We start from the raw sequence: 18109 nt of genomic DNA, 5'->3' as shown, positions 1-18109 counted from the left end.
AGGAAATAGGTATAATAGACTTTAATGGAGGTCAGGCAAGAGGAGATAGTTTCAGTCTGGATGGGTACGTGTTCTCTGCTTGGTGTACAATAGTGTAAAATTTTCAAGTAGCATTGTTCGTCCACGTCTGAGCCTTCTTCTGTCTCATGTGTTGTGCTACTGACATGAGTCTCACACTGTTTATTATTTAAAGTGTTATAGGCTCATTCCAAATCACACAGCCATCACATGAAAATGTATTAGTGCTTTTAGAACTTGTTGTACCAACAGGTCATAAGATACAATTACAATCTACTTCAAAGTAGTAGTTGACTAGAAGAAAACAGACATTAAAATGCAGACAGTAAACAGATTTATGTGGGATCCTGTGTACTGGCCCTTTCTATTGTTCTGATGTAATTACTTCTTATCCATTACAGGTGGAAGAAGTGGTTTAGTTAATTCTGCTGAGGGAATATAATTAAGTAAAATAATCTGATGGAATATTTTTCCGTAGAATGAAGTGCTGTAATGGTGTCTGGGGAACAGGAGAGAGGAACTGGAATGCTTATATATTTGATAGTGGACTTTCCTTTTGTCTTCGACTTGCTTGGCAGAAACTAGTGACACATCTCTGAAAATGTTAGCTTTTTGTCCGGTATATATTTTTGAGAAATGTGTTTTGCTGCAGAATCTACTTACAGAGCTCCCCAGGTTTGAATTATTTAGCTTATCTGATTGGTTTACTCTCTCACTTGTGTTGAGGTGCACTCACCCAGGGTCCTATAATTAAGACCCTGAACAGCGTGTTAAGCTCTGAACAGTGAGAAAAGTGCTATGTTGATTTTAATGTCCTCCAGGCAGTCTAAATAGAATCTTTCATCAAAAAGTGAAGAAAAAACATTTATTTCAGTTTTGCTTACTTATTTCAGCTGCATTTATTGTCACTTGTGTACTAATACAGGTTTTATACACTTTTTTTGTATTTTTTAATATTAAAAGTGTCTGCTTGAAATTTCAAATTGGTCTGTTGTATAGACTTGTAATTTGAGTTGTAATAAGTGAGAGTATTGTGATTTACTGTAGGATCTATGCTCATGCAAACGACTACTGCTGCACTGCTTACCCAAAATAGATTTACTGGTTATTTCTGCCTGGTCTGGTACCATAGATTTATTGTATGATTTGCAATATTGGGAGCATTGTGATTTAATGTGGGATCTGTTACCTATATCTGCCAATATATCTAGAGATTTGTTAAATCTATGAAACATTGACTGATAAAATCTACACTTAAAAAGTGCCCTCTGTTTTTTTTTTCTTTTTACATCTGCTGCTTTCCTTGCCAATGCTTGGTACATTTGTTACTATACCCCCAGCCTCTTTGATATAACAGCTTCTGTTTCAACCGCTGTTTCCTCCTGCTGATAAACTATTTACTACTTTTCCTGCCATTGTTTTACAGTTGGTTGTAATTCTAGCCTATCTGTGCCTTAAGACTTATATTTTACATTCACAGAGTTGACAGACTGTGCTTTGCTTTTTTGATTGGTTTACTCCTTTACCTCCTCTCCCATAACTTGCACTGAGCTGTGCTTTTATCAGAGTCTCCAGAATTCCAGTGTTTTTAATCAAAAATGGAAGATGAAAAGATGCAATGAGCTGTACTCAGTGCATCACCATTGTTGGTCCATTGTTGGACTCAGCCAATACTAGCTTGTTTGTGCAAGAGCTTTTTTCTCTGTAAGAAGACTTGTTAAATCAATCAAGCCACAATGCTCATATTTTGCAACTGCAGTAATTTGTTCTAAGCACAGTTAAGACAGTCTGAGCTGCAGTAAACCACATGCAGTGAATGCAATCTGGACGAATGGATGGATAACCATAAATTCACCCCAGGGGTTCCACCTGTACCCCTCTTGGACAGGGACAATAGGTGCTGATTGTGGAAATTAGGGTAGAACTTGGTTAGGCTTTTAAGGGCCATAGGGCCATTAGCCTAGTAACTTCCTATGAGCCTATCATCCTATGACCTTACAAAACATTTTGTTTTAGTGAAAACCCTCAAAAAAAAAACACATGCAGCCCAACTATGCACATTTTCAAATATTGAAGTTTAACCCTCCTAATAAGAACAATTGTCCCAAACTGGTAGCCACAGTCACAAACTTGTATTAACCTATTAGGAATGTTATCCATGCTAAGACGCAAGGTACAGCTTGTGCTTCTGCTAAATGCCCTCTGTTTTTGACTTATCTTTATTCCTCTCCCAGATTGGAAAAACACTCAAATGCTTTCAGAAAACATTATCTCCTAGCCATTCAAAGAAAGAAGTATCCTGTTTTATTTCCCTTATCAGATTGTCTCCATGGATAAAAGAGAACCAAATAAATGGTTACCTCTACAAGCACTTATTTATTTGCTAGAGAAAAACATTTAATTATATTTGGTGTTCTTTTTTATTTATTTGTTTTCCCTTATTTATTTTATTTATTTATTGCATTTGTTAACCGGGAAAATCCACTGGGCCTGAAAGAGCCCATTTTCAGTGTTGGTGCGGGGAGAAAAGGTCCTCATTAATTGCTTACAAAAGTAACAGATAATAAAATACATAGGTCAGTTTTGAACAGTACTAAATATTTCAATAGTTACATTCAAAATGGTCACTAAATACAGTTCATTTAAGTTATGAACAGCAATAACATTTCAATAGATACATTAAATGATCACCAAATACATGCAAATACTCACTAAATACATGCAAGAGTGAAAATTGTTGAATACATAGAATGAAGTGTTTAGAGCAGGACTTACACATGTAAAGAAGTAATTGGGCAAACAGTAAAACAGTCCCCTTAAAACTTGTTACTAGATCAAGCCAAGGGCCTTAATCTAGTCTTTTCCTTATGCAAGTATAAGAAAAGGAACATCAGTTTTTCTTGTATCATGTTCTTTTGACCAGCCTTTTCTTCTTTTTTTACATTGCATTGCCTACATTTCTTAAAACTGAACAAGGAGAAAGAAAGAAGAAGGAAACAACAGGGGCACTTGTTTACTTTAGTATCCCTATTACACTTGAAAATAACTGAGAAAGGTTTACTTTATAGCATGAAGATTGTGAAACGCATTATAAAAATACTACTGTTAAGACCAAAATTTTATTAGCTAAAAAATCCAGGAGCTCAGATGAATGGGCACACCAACAAGAACAAGTCCCAATTACAGAATATATTAAAGGTGAGACCAAAATGAAGACAAATAAACAGATCAATAGACACTTTATTGTAGTAAGCGCTTTCACAGTACCATAACACTGCTTCTTCAGACTATAAAAATCTCAATAAAACCAACATTTATATAGGTACAATTAAATAGCATAGTCCAATAAAAACTTCACAGTTGTTAAAACATCAGCTTACATCACAATTAGATGAATTGTTTTTAAAAGCTATTTCTTGTTCTGTCATGTTTCACATATATAATTAAAGCTTTGTAAGCCCACATTTATTTGCCAATTTCTGAGTTGCTGGTTTTCTTCCTGTTGATCTCAATCTCCCAAATGCAGTCTCTGCTTCATGTCCAATGTACTCACTGTTCTTCTAGTCAACTCATATACTTTTTTCTGTTTCTCAAGCAATTTTCTTTGAAAAATTGGAAAAAGGTTTCATTGGCATAGTCTCTCTATAGGCTTTATTACCAGAAGATCAAGAAGCATAACCTCCTTCTGTTTCACAGCTCACCTTTTGCTGGCAAACATTTGTATTTCCTCCTTAGCATTTTCTGCATCAAAAAATGGTTTTAACCCTCCAGGAAATAAAATTATGAAAATAGCTGAATACAGCAACTTGAATCTCACATCTGCTTCTCGACATTCCCTAATTAGTGGAATAAATGTACTCCTTTTCTGCCTGGTGTACAGTAAGTAATCATTTTCAACAATGTACTGACTCCCACTTTTAGTTCTTTGTCCTTCTGCCAGTTTTGTCAGAATCAACTCTTTCTGCTGGGAGGATTGTATTTTTACTATTAAAAGTCTAGGTTGCTTTCTCATGGTCAGGTTTGGAGCATACAGATGATGTGTCCTTTCAGTTAATAAATCCTGCTGTGGAATACCAGTCCAGTTGCTTATTTATGCTTAAAAATATATACAATCTGTTCCTTCCAGCTTCTCTGGTAGAGCACAAAATCTCTGGTTTTCCCTACATGTTCTGTCCTCTAATTTTATTATTTTTTGAAATGTCTCTTCTTGAGCAGTCTCATATTCAGACAGCTTTTTCTCCATTTTGACCTCAGATTTTTGCAGTTTTATCAACTCATCTGAATATCTGTTTAAAATGTCTTCCATTTTTTCCAGCCTTTTGTTATTTGAGTTGATATACTCCTTCAGTGTTTTGTTTATTTTAATCAGCTCTGAATACATTTGACTTTTTTCCTGTAGGTTACTGGAAATCATGCCTTGGACCAGAGCTGGAGCTTGTACTGCTTTTTGCTGAACAGCTGCATAATTCTTCATATTCAGTGTTTTCTCCTCACCTTTTGTGATTGATTTTCTTTCAGGTTCTTTTTTGGTGACATCTGGGCAGTGCACTTACTAGCTAGTTACTGAAATTTACTCAAAAAGACAAGTTCACTGGCTCTCTTTTCTGAATTTGTTTTCACACTGTGAGAGCTGAAATTAAGCTGTTACTCAGTATGCAGCTATCTGGCAAGTTCCAGTGAACACCAGCTTATCTATAATGGGGCACTGAGTTTGTTTGTCTTGGTAGCACTGATGACTTCTAGTGGGGGCTGAGAGATCACCCCAGCAGCATTCATATCAAGCTGCATTGAAGGATTGACATGTAGTACTTGGTACTGTAGTCAGTATGATCTATGTGTGAAAGCATGTATGCAAGAAATGGACTTAGCATAGCAATCCCCTCAGTCTGGCATGGAGTGTGATTCAAGTGTAACCACAGCTGTTGTCATTCTAAAAGGGGAAAACTCCAGTGGTAGTTTGAGTGATGGATTTCCACTCCATGAGACAAATGAGGAAACTGATGGTTGGCAGGCAGTGAGAGAGAAAAATTAGAGAAAATGTTTTTCAAGATATTAATTTCTTTGTAGATTATAGATTTCTAAAATGTGTTCTGAAGACCTCTCATGTTGTGTCTGTAAAATGTTATATTTATTTATTTATTTATGTACTCACTTACTTAATTTGCTTAATTTGTCCAGTTTTTAATTGGGTAAGTAAATTGCTCCAATGGACTCTTTTTAAGCACAACCCAGGCACAAGGCACAAATAATAAAGCACAATATACCCAGAGGTAATACCCATTTATCTATCTATGTATGAATATATATATATATATATATATATATATATATATATGTATACACACACACACACACACACACACACACACACACACACACACACACACACACACACACACACACAAAAAGTTACCACAAAGTGTGCACTATCTGTATACTTAATGTAACATTTCTGAGTGAAAAGATGGCACAACCACTATTGTAGGACTGTACTTGAATTCAGAAAGTCTACATATAGTGTAGACTTTTGAACTGCGGTGGTGGTGCTGTGGTAGCATTGTCGCCTCACAGTAAGACGCTGTCCTATTCGATTCTCAGCTAGAGCATCTTCTGTGTGGAGACATGCGTGAATGGGTGTACCTTTGTTGAAGGTTGTGCATCAGAGCTGGCAACTCGGCACGTAAAAATCTACTGCCAACCATTAGCGGACTGGAGTTCTGCTGTGGCGACCCCTAACCCGGAAAAACCTAAAGACACAACAACAATATATAGCGTAGACTTTGTGATAACCTTTAAGAATCTGGACTATAATCAATATAATGCTCATCAAATCTGCAAATGGTATATATTCCAATTAATTATGTGCATCTTCTGATGTTTAACTCAGAAAAATGCATATATTTCAAACAACACAGGAGAAGCAAAAGAAACTGTGATACAGTTACAAGGATCTCAATCAAACACTAAACAGAAAACACAAAATGCTACAACTAATTATGACTGACACTGTAAACAGTGTGAAAATGTACATATCAGCTGGCTATAATGAGCAAATGAATATCCAACCCACTGTCCTAAAAGCAATTACATTTATATTATTCCTAGTGCTTTGTTAATTTGCCTCAAAGAACCATTCAAAATGTCTCATTAATGAGGTAGCTGGATAAATTATTCCAGGTGGAGATGTCAGTTTTAATGAATACCTTCTATACTGCTGTCAACTTAAATGTCAGAAAAAGCAATGTTACTGCACCCTTAGCTTTGCCATGAAGGAAAAAATGTAGTTTATTTGCACAGGGGATACTATTCAAACTTTGTAAATTTAAAAATAAGGTTGGGAAGCTTAAATGTGGCTCTCATCACAACTGGTAGCCATCATGTGCCTTCTCTAATGAAAACAATGATATTCTGTAGATTATGATGGAGAAATGAACACACACAGATTTTGTTTACAGTTAACTAAAGAAAGTATGTGTTGTATGGTTAGTTAAGCATAAAACTGCTTATCCATATCTTAATTTGTTACCAAAACTTCTAATTCAGTTGCATTTCCTGCCACATCTATAAAGTAAATAGAATATTTAAAATATATATTTCCTTTTTTTAGAACAAACTATCATTCCTATACGTTTTTTTAAACGAAAAGTGGGATCCAGTGTAGGTCAAAGCATCTGTATGAAAGCAGTTAAGCAATGAGGTTGCTGGGTAGCCCACTATGCTTCAAGCATAAAGTTTCCCTAGCCTTCTAATTGTAGAAGACAACACTGAAGTGATTTGATCAATACTGACTGTCAGTTTATTAATCAAAGCCATTGCCATAACCTAAGGATATCTGTCAGAATATTGCTTTGTACTAAGTCTTTGTTCTTACCTGCCATGAACAGAAGAAGACCATCTGCTTCCAGTAATATATGCAACATAGGCAAATCTAGCAGGAGGTCATTGATGGAAAAGGAAAACAGAATAGGTCCAAGTACTGATCCCTAGGCAAATCCAGATGAGAAAGTACCTAGGTCAAACACTGCAATATCCAGCTTAACATTCAGTGCCCTTGCAGAGGGTACTGTTCCAGAAACTTACTTTCCTAAGCCTGGCATTAGGGTTACATGATCCAAAGACTCAAAAGTACATTTCAAATTGATAAAAATGCCCCTGTTAAGGAGTTATTTTCCATATTTTGCAGAACAGAGACAATAACTTTCTATATTCCTGAAATTGTATCACAGCCTTGTCTAAATGTATTGTGGGAATGAGCAAGATTCCCATGTTTTTCTACATGTTCTTAAAGCTGTAAATAAATTATACTAACAGACACATTTTTGTTGTTATTCACTATTTCCTCATCTGATCAATTTTCTCTTGACTACAGAGTCACTGAGGAAAAGAAAAGGAAAGAATATTGTATATCATACCTCAATGATTTGTTTAAGTTCGTTTTTGTCCACACATCCATTACCATCTTTATCAAACACTTTAAAAGACCACCTCAGCTTATGTTCAAGTTTCCCTCTCAACACAAGGTTCAGAACAGCCACATACTCCAGAAAGTCAATTGTGTTGTCCTACACAAAGAAAAGAGAAGGAAAACTTTCTTTAGACGCACACAGTTTTAACACCTGTAAAAGTGTTTCATTCTTACAGCTTTGATTTATAATATGACACGTGGTCTCAAATCATATGCCACAGTCTAGAATAATTTAAAACTGCTTTTGGTTTTCAGGAAAACATTTAAAAATGAAACACTTTGGTAAAGTGGCTTTTATTTTATATAAATGTTTCTCGTAGTACTTCCTTGCAAGGAGTAGCATAGTTTCCCAGATGAATTGCCCATTTTGCTTTTACTGTTTTTAGCAACATCAGCATTTACAATCTGTAAAATTGAAAACAGTTGCAAATTTTTTTTTTAATATTTGTTACGCATTGCATAGATTCATATTCAGGGAACATATATTGCTACTGACTGGAAAGTCAGGCAATTGGTCACTCTTGCTTGTAGTTTGATCAGCACAGCTGCACTGTATCATATTTGGTGGTCAAGTGGCTTTAGTTTATTATTTTGGCTCGCATTTAAATTACAGCAGCTTGTCAAATAATATTTCATCTCATTACAAATACTGTTTTTAACATTAACAGATTGTGAAACATAGATAATTCCTACATCAGTAATTGCCTTTGCTAGGCATTAATTGCATTGGTATTAATAATTACTGACCTGCTTACTAAAAGTTTTATTCACTATAATTAATACTTCTGAACATCATATTAAAGGTTTTATTCACAGTACTTAATATTCAGAAAATGTAACCTTTTTGGACCTGGTCATATAAAAGCCAAGATGGAAGACTTTAATAAATGTGTCCAGTATGTAGCAACGTTTTCTTATGGCTGGTCTCTAATATTGACTAAAAACAAAGAGTGACCCTCAGGATCTGTATATATTACATATAATAGAACCGAGGCTTAGAAAAATCTACTCTTGGTTTATGACTTGGACCAGAACCATTACATAAAGAAGAATTTACAAACTTGGAATTGTTTGTATCTAAAACATCTAGGACTAATGTAATGGAAGCAACCAGAAAAACGAAGTGAAAAAGACATACTTAGCAATCATGTATCTTGGACAGGCATGAAATTATAGAAATGAAGCATTCAATTCTCTTAGGCAAACCAAGGAAACAAGTACACACAATATCAATAAGCATTATGATAAACATAATATTTGGTAAACAAGGATTATCATACCAACTCCAAAATGAGTTAAAGTATGAAGGATTATTTATTGCTGATATAAAAAGACAAAGCCGGTGATTAAGATACAATGTATCATGAACAACAGGATAACCAACATACCTTCATCAGTAGAGACGGTTGTTATTTGTAAAACAGAGGAATGAAGAGAAAGTGAGAGTTAGAACATGATGCATCACCTCAGGTAAGACATAGAAACATCACAGCCATGAAAAAATAAGTTTGCTAGTAAAGGGAATACCTGCAACATATAAAAATAAGCAAACTAGATGCACAAAAAATTGGAAAATGACAAAAATTATAATATAATAGGAATAGAGACATGACAAATAAGTAAAACTATAGTCATTTAGATATAGAAAAAGTCCAAAATCAAAAGTATCTGTACCAAAGTCAATAGTGATTTTTATTTATAGGTGAATTGAACACTCGAAATTGGCCATAGGTGTGCAAGTTTGAGGTGTGGAAGAACTACTGTGGCAGACTAGCGACGCTGTGGTGTAAACCTTGACTCTAGATGATTGTCACTGTTAAAGTGACTGTTTATATAAAAAACACGGCAAAGCTTTCAGGTAAAAACCCTTCTTCAGTATGCACTGAAGAAGGGTTTTTACCTGAAAGCTTTGCCGTGTTTTTTATATAAACAGTCTATCTTCCAGCGTCTGTGTAATTTTTGACTGTTAAAGTGACACCATGACCCCATATGCAAAAATGGGAAGAAGGGGTTGTGGATGGATGGATTTTTTTTTATTTGATTCTCCAACCCCAATGTAACCATCAACCCCCTCAGTTACCACATTGACCCATTCATTTCTCCCAGAGGAAAGAGCCCACAGTTCCATTTATTCCCTTAAAACAAAAGAGTTGGGTGCAAGGGGTGATACCATTATCTGTAATGCAGTTGGGGCTTCTTGGTTTGTGCACCTAAGCCCTTCCTCCTGGCCATGGTTGTTTCCAAGTGGCAGGTGAATGATTGCATGTATACAACCCATGTAGTAAGCAACAAATAGTATAATGAAAGCCTGATCATGCAGTTTCCCCATTGAGTAACCTGTGGCCCCTCTCTCCCCTACCCCCATTGTAAGCAATCTAACAGTTGTCATGCCACTTATACTTCCTCTATATCAGCTCTTTCTAGCAGCTTGGCCACTAGCCAAACCCAAGTCACTGATACAAAAGTCAGGGAATTACCTTTATTTGTCAATGGAACTTATATCAGTGGTTAAGTTTTAATAATAGGTGATTTCAAAATTATGAAGCACAAACTCTTACAGTTATATGAATAATGGACTGATCAGGCAAGTTACTCGTATTAAAACTGGCAAGATGAAAAATATCAAAGTATACGCTGTTAGGATACAACAGGGTAACTATGAAATGACCTCTGTAATCTTACCATGGCAAAGATTTAATGTGCAATAATGTTTGAAACATCAGTAGGGAAATTATGGATGCAATTTAAGAGTTCTGAACAACTATGGTGAAACAGTTTATATTTTCACTGCCATATAATTGTCTATAAATATGAACATCTAAATAAGAAACTGACACAATAGCTGCCTGTGTTAGAAAGTCTGCTGTGTTGAAACACTTTGATTTTATTGACAACAGTATTAAGAGGAAACCCTATCTCTACAAAGGAACGCATCTGTACCCATCAAATGGCCAATGCATTTATTTTAAACACTTTTATTGAATTATCACTTAAGACATAGGCAAATATACATTTATACAAAAGAAAACAAATATTAACATATTCCCAGATACAAACAATATCCATCATATATATTATTTTGTATATTAATCAAGTCAACATGACATAAATCGATCAACTCCTACCTTCCATCAAACCTCACTCCTCCTCCAAAAGATTATTCTGCATGTATTCCCACAATTTCCAATTTTTTTCTATGTAATTTGCTCCTGCTCTTTTCTAAAGATCCCACTTCCAGTTATTTTATTTCTGTTACAATATTCAATACTTCAAATACAGTTGGTTTAAACTTTGATTTCCATTTTTTAGCAATTGCTTTTTTGGCAGCCATCAGAATTATCATCTCTTTCCACCTTGAATTATAGCTTTCTGCTTGTGCCATGTACATACTCCTTAAACTATGTAGCTTTACAATATCCCTTCAAATAAGGTAGTCCTAATCCACCTTGTTCTGTTGGAAGGATCAACTTATTCCACTTGACCCTTGCACTTTTCCCCTCCCAGATAAAATCCTGTAACTTTTTATTAATTACTATCAACAACTTCTCTTCTATTTGATAGAAATATGCCTTACCTACATATAAGACTAAAGGGACTAAAACTATTTTTCAGTGCTTGTATCTTTCCATCCAAATTCATAGACAAGAGATTCCAATTTCTCAGTTTTTTTGTATTATCTTTTGTTTAATCTCTTCTCATATATCCCTAGTTGTCATAACAGAATCCTTCTTAATCCATACTCCAAAATACTTCATTTTATCGTGTCACCATAAATATGTGTATTGCTGGTCCAATTCAAGTGTGGGCACATAGTTTGCAGCTACAGAGTTTGTTTAGTCTTCATTAATTGTATGTCCCAAAAAGACTTTAAACTGTCTGAAGATGTTTCCAACACTGAGATGTCCTTTTCTGTTTCTATCAGGTAATAATATTGTCTGCAAATAAAGACAACTTTTCTTGATTATCATACCAATTATATCCTTGAATTTTTGAGTTCCTTATTTTCTATGCCAATGGCTCTAAATATAAAACAAATAAAACAGAAAGAGGACACAGCTACCTGCTTCCTCCGTTCAGACACAACTTGCCAGAAAGGATGCTCCCACTTCAATTTTTGTCTGATCCCTCACATATCCTCCTAATTAACCTTATTATTATACCAGGGAATAAAAATGCTTCAATTGACCTACTCATAAAATCCCAACTTACTCTGTCAAATGCTTTCTCCACATCAAGATCCACCAAAAACAGTGGATTTTTCTTATGTTCCCTCTGGATCATCATTATGCTATTAATGTTTTCAAATGTTTTCCTCTCTTCCACAAAACCACATTTGGCATTCTTTTAGCTATTATAGACATAAACACTTTATAACTACTGTTTAAAATTGAAGTGGGTGCATGTGAACAAGGGTCTGATGGGTCTTTGCCATCTTTAGGTATTGTAACCATCACAGCTTTCTTCCAAGATGCTGGTGCATCTCCTCCTTTTAAAATACTGTTAAAAAACCTTCCATATCTTTATCAGTTTCTTCCCTCGTAACTTCCAAACTTCCACAGCATTATCATCTATTCCTGCAGACTGATTACGTCACCTTTTTATCTCATCTCCTTCTATGTTAATTGTTGAGCCTCATCTACCTCTAACCTTGGCATATGTAAGTCTTCCATAAATATTTCCATTTGTGCACTTTCCTGATTTCCACATCTCTGCTTTATACAAATTGTCATAAACGTTACATAATATCTGTAAAACATCTACAGAATCTTTGGTCATTTTTCTTGTTATTGGCTCCCTAAGTTTGGCAACAACCCTTTCGACTTTCTGTTGCCTACATTGTTATGCTAAATGTTTTTGTGCTCTAGAGTTATTATCAAAAGACAGTTGCTTAACAGCAATCTTTTTAAACTTATGCATATTATCCAGATATTCCCTTATTTTCTCTTTAGCACTACAGAATTGTGCCTGTTCTTGTTCTGCGAGATTCTCCTTATTCTGCAATACTTTAACCTTTGTCAACCCCTATAAATAATTCATGTTACTTCTTAACCATATTTATTTTTCTTTTATTTCTACTTATTATTAAACTCAGCTTTCATTTTATTTCATTCACTAGCTATAACTTCTGAAGAAATTTTTGTCTTTCCTAATAACTCTCAAATAATTTCCATAACGCATTCCTTAAATTCTTCTCTTTTTAACAGGTAGGTAGGGAAGTACAAAGTGTCTCATTTTTATTTAATTACCCCGCATTTTTATCTTATTTGTTATTGGCGGATGAACTGAAATAGTTATTGGATGTGTGTCGAAGTTTCATTTAAATGCACAAGCTCCTGTGAACTATAATTATTGTCTAGTCTAGCCTAGTTATTGTACCTTGGGAAATAATATGTAAATTGTATCTGGGTTCCTACTACTGAATTCTCATCTTCCATACCAAACAGCTTCATCAGAAATCTACCCTCTTTTGCTATATGTTCCCTTATATGTCCCCTAGATACATCCTCAGTTTTGGACACTAAATTACAGTCCCCACCTATAAGAAATATTCCCCACTGAAACCCAATTATTTCTCCCAATATTTTCTTAAGCTCTATAACTGCAGTTTTAGGTGGAATGTAAATGCATGCCAGCATAATCCTCTTCCCTTTTTAGTATCCACTTATCTACCGTTATCTTTTTTCTCTTTCTCTTCTATCGCTATTAGAGCTCCTCTAGCACTTAGTATAAATACTTTCCTTTTCCTTTGCCCCTGATACTCTGCTGAATATCAGAATTACTGACCCCAGTTTCATTTTTCACACTGGGAGAGTTGAAACTAACCTTTTGATCAGTGTGCAGCCATCTTGGAAAGCCAATGGCCAATGGATTTTAGCAAATATTGAAGATCATATATATAGACACATGAAGCACATTTAGATTGGCAAATTGTTGCACAGGATTCTAGAAACATTATGTTTTTTTAAACGGATGTGTACTAATGCCAGAACCATCAACAATTAAAAGCAGATAAAGAATACAAATGTTTAACACAAATGATCAAACTTACATCTGCTCATACATGATATCATTCTGATGGAGGCACTATATGAATGTTTTTTGTGTGAGACAACTGTGAAATATATTTGGGGGTTCTTCCATTTTTCCACTGTTGTAGAATAATGGAATTAGCATATATAACCAAAAGGGATTTAAGGGTTCTGGAGGATTTATTTTAATGTGTATGCGTGTGTGTATGTGGTAGTAGTTAAGTAAGTTGTGTTCTTGATCAGCTATGATCATTCATTTGGTTTTTGAATAATTGTGCACTGATTGTGGATAGTGGAAACTATTTAAACTTGACAAATTCAAACTGACAACAAACTAATTCTGATTTTTGAAAATCAAAGGTTCTAACCAGATTAATAGTAGAAAATAACTTAATCTAGATCATTGTAGACTTGCCAGATGTGACAGTATACTAGACTGACTCTGTATAAATACATATGAACTTATAGCAATATGCAAAATAATGTAATCTCTTCACAGGTATGACCATATGGCTCTGTTAACTGATTTATAAATAATACCATCAATGAGCAATCTGATGCATGTTGGGGACAGGTGAAATTCAACAGTTACGCAAAGGAAAAAAAAACATGAATTAGTGAAAAAACACCTGGGAATCTGAGACTAAACTGAAGAATTATTAGGGAATATATCATAGATTTGGGCCTGCAGGACTATGACTGAAACCACAGATTTTCCAGAACCAAAGCACAACCCTCCCCATGGCTACAAAAAACCACTAAGTCAGAAATGAAAAACAGGGATAAAGTCTGGGAGCACTGGCACAAAAACAAAACCCCCTCAACTAGACAGAAATTCCTAGAACTACGCAATAGAGTCAAAAAGCTAATAAAACAGGACAAATTCCAATACTACCAGTCTGCCCTAGACTCCTCACAACACAGCCCCAAACAATTCTGGTCCTCCATAAACTCCATCCTTCACCTAGGTAAAGTCAGTACCCCTCCTCCTAACATCCCTCACTCCTCAGAAAATATTGCTACCTCATTTAACACACACTTCACCCAAACCATACTATCACTAGTTAAACAACACAACCCCCCTCCCCTCCAACCCACACCTTCAACTAGTAATCTCCCCATTGCCTTCTCTTTTTCTCCTGTGCCTACCTCCAACATAAAACAACTCTTAATTAAACTTAAACCCACCAAATTAGCAGCAGACAACCTCCCAAGTGAATACCTACAAATCGCAGCTGATGCTCTGACCTACCCAGTATCCATCTTTATTAACCGATCTCTGTCAAAAAGTTACGTTCCCACACTGTGGAAAGTATTACATATAATTCCCCTCCACAAAGGCAGACCCTCCACAGAACTAACCAATTACCGCCCCATAGCTATTCTCTCTCCACTCTCCAAAATACTAGAAAGATGCATACACTCTCAGGTCTCAGACTACCTCCTTACTAACAACCTCCTTTCCAGTACTCAGCATGGTTTCCGACCAAACCATAGTACCACCACTGCCTTACTCTCCTTTACTAACACTATCCTTCAGCATAAAAACAATGGCTATCTCTCCTCTGCTACTTTCCTAGACCTATCTAAAGCATTTGACATAGTCCCACACAAACAACTTATCTCTGTCCTCAATAACCTATCCTTCTCACAATCAGTCACCAACTTGTTTCAGAGTTACCTGTCTGACAGCCAACAATCCATTGTATGGCAGAATGACATATCTCCCCAACTACCTGTCTCCATAGGGGTTCCCCAAGAATCCATCCTTGGACCCCTACTCTTCTCTGTTTACACCAATAATCTAGCCTCTGCCACCAAACATGGCACACTCATACAATACGCAGATGACTCAACCATCATCTGCTCAGCCCAGTCCCTACCAAAACTGCAAAAAGTCACACAGGAAGCCTTTTCCTCTGTTGAAACATGGTTATCCGATGCCCAGTTAATACTCAACCCAAACAAAACTAAACTACTCATCTTCCAACCCACCAAACATACTCAAAACAACTATCACTTTAACATCACAGCAAAAGACAACACCACTATATACCCAACTGAACACACCAAATTGCTAGGAGTGGAAATAGACAATAAACTAAAATTTGACATTCACATATCCATGGCCATAAAAAAAGTCCACAAAAAGCTAGGAGAGTTATACAGAAATAAGCAATTTCTCACCAAAGCAGCAAAGATTTCAATAGCAAATTCCCACCTTATCTCCACCCTACTTTATGTCTCTCCAATATATACCAACCTAAGGCAATTTGATCTAAACAAGCTAGAGACCTGCTACAACAAAATTGCCAAATTTGCCACAGGGGCATCCTACTGTAGTCACCACTGTCTCTCACTTGCTGAACTGGGCTGGCTTGAACTCCCTCACCTCCTTCAGTGGTATCAACTCTCACTCGCCCACAAACTAGTAAACCATCCACTAAATGTCCCATCCCTCCAGAATCTACTCCAACCCTATCACACCACCAGACCACTAAGATCCAGCAACAAAAATCACTTGCAGATCACTAAAGCCAATAACTCAGCTGGTGAAGCACTATTCTCTTGCGCCATAGCCAAATTATGGAACTCACTCCCACCCACAATTACCTCCTTACCATCATGCACCCACTTCAAAACTTTACTAAAAACGCACCTAAAAACATGCTGGCTATGCCCTTGCAACTCCCACTCTAATATCACCCACCCCATCCAACCACTACCTTTCTTTCCACCCCACTAACTACCTTGATTATAGCAAGCTCAGATGCTCATAAGCCTAGTACTTATTATACAGCAGGAACTTCTTCTTGTAACATTTGTTAATGTCTTATGTACTTCACAGATAAAGATTCTAGTTGTCTACTGATGTACTATATTCTTCATCTGTAAATATGTTGTAAGTAATTGCTATGTTAAATTAATTGCTATGTAATCCAATGTAACTACTGTCTGTTTATTTTAACTGTGGAGCTTTTCTCCCCGGGCCTCTGCTGAAAATGGACCTACGTCCAGTCGGACACTCCCAGTCAACAAATTTAAATAAATAAATAAACAGATTTGCAAAGGAAAGTCATAATTAACTGAAAAAGAATGTAAAAGGCAAGAATATCTAGAAAGCTCAATCATACAATAACTAAAATGAGTATGATATACAAGACAAATTCAGCTGATCTGCAGAAACTAAAATAGATTTCAAGACATTACAGAAGATAATGAGAAGCAGATTAAAAAGGATACCAAAACAAACAGTATCTGTTATGGAGTAAAAAAAATAATAATAATACATTTTATAAGTGAATCAGAGAAGCTGCAGGAAGTAAGATGGTGTGTTGCATGTTAATCCATTGCCAGTGCCATTTCTAAGGGATACCACATGGCTAACTTGAATTATCTGCTCCCCAGACAGCTGCTTTTGCATGTGAGTTCTCCAGCAAAACTTGTTTTTGCACTATGGTCACTACCAACAGAAAAGTGCATGAATCACACACAAGCTTACTGTGATGTGGAAACCTAGGGAGTTAAGGCTTCCATGTTGTAGTAAGCATTTCTGAATCCCAGGATGGACTTTCCTTGAGGAAGACTTATGCCTGAAAAGTGCATTATTAACATTACATCTTTATGTATCATAAAAGATCTTTCTAATCCTGTGTTTCAGCTTTCTGTTTTACTGCAAAAGTACTTCCTCAAGATAACTTTTCAAGATACACTAACTGTGTTGTTATAATTGCAAAAACAACTAAAGGCAACATATTGTTTTGTTACAAAATAACAAAACTCCAAAAGGACAGAAGAATCCACAGCAGTGCAGCAAAATCACAGAAAACTTTTAATGATAAGCACTTTTGTCCGGTCAAACAATATAGGTCTTCATCAGATAAAGTTCTCTAAAAATAGTCTTTTTATACTAATAACATTTACATCATCATTAGTTAATTAATCTAATAAAATCAATCAGTCAACAAGGCACTTAACTAAAAACTTATTTCTCTGTTATAAAATTCACTATAACAAATACCTATTATTTATATACTAATTTTATACATGATAATAACAACACCACCAAAAATTAAAAACTATTTAACTCAAAATTAATTTAACTCAAAAATCAAAAAAGGGGGTAGATATAATTTATCTTGCCAAGGCCTTAAGTTTCAATAAACAATAAATAGAGGTTAACTTGTTCAACCCAGGCCATGGACAAGCATTAAGCCTGAGTTGCAAAGCAATTCTTTCCTTTCCAAATACAGGCCCCTGGATCCTCCCCTTGGATCTTGTTGAATCTGATCAATAACCATATACTTAAAAGAATGCCCTGGATATTCCATAATGTGTTTGGCTAGTGAGCTACTATCCTTAACCTTTCTAATGTTATATTCATGCTCCTAACAAGCTTGTTACAAGATGTCTAACTTGTTTCCTGTATGGTATACATATGTACTATTTCTAAGTTATTCCAGTGGTTACCTGGATTCTTTTGAATACCTGTTTGGTGCTGTTTTGAGTTTGTTGTAGATATTTCTAGTTTATGCATGTTTTGAGATGTACATAATTTGCTTAAGAAATGAGAGTTATACAGATGAAAAAATGGAAA

At 35.6% G+C, this 18109-nt stretch overlaps 1 protein-coding gene across 1 annotated transcript in view; it reads right to left on the bottom strand.

Annotated features, from left to right (window-relative positions):
• LOC122810864 (guanylyl cyclase-activating protein 2-like) overlaps positions 1-18109 on the bottom strand; it is a 91910-nt gene that overhangs the window by 43610 nt on the left and 30191 nt on the right. Inside the window, exon 2 of the mRNA XM_044082416.1 lies at positions 7431-7580. Coding sequence (XP_043938351.1) covers positions 7431-7580 — 150 coding nt within the window. The remainder of the gene's footprint in view (positions 1-7430; positions 7581-18109) is intronic.

The sequence above is a fragment of the Protopterus annectens genome, chromosome 9.part0, assembly GCF_019279795.1.
Source record: "Protopterus annectens isolate FY-2018-M chromosome 9.part0, PAN1.0, whole genome shotgun sequence".
NCBI lineage: Eukaryota > Metazoa > Chordata > Ceratodontiformes > Protopteridae > Protopterus > Protopterus annectens.
Note: the sequence above shows the minus strand (reverse complement) of the source record. Positions and strands in the feature narration are given on the sequence as shown.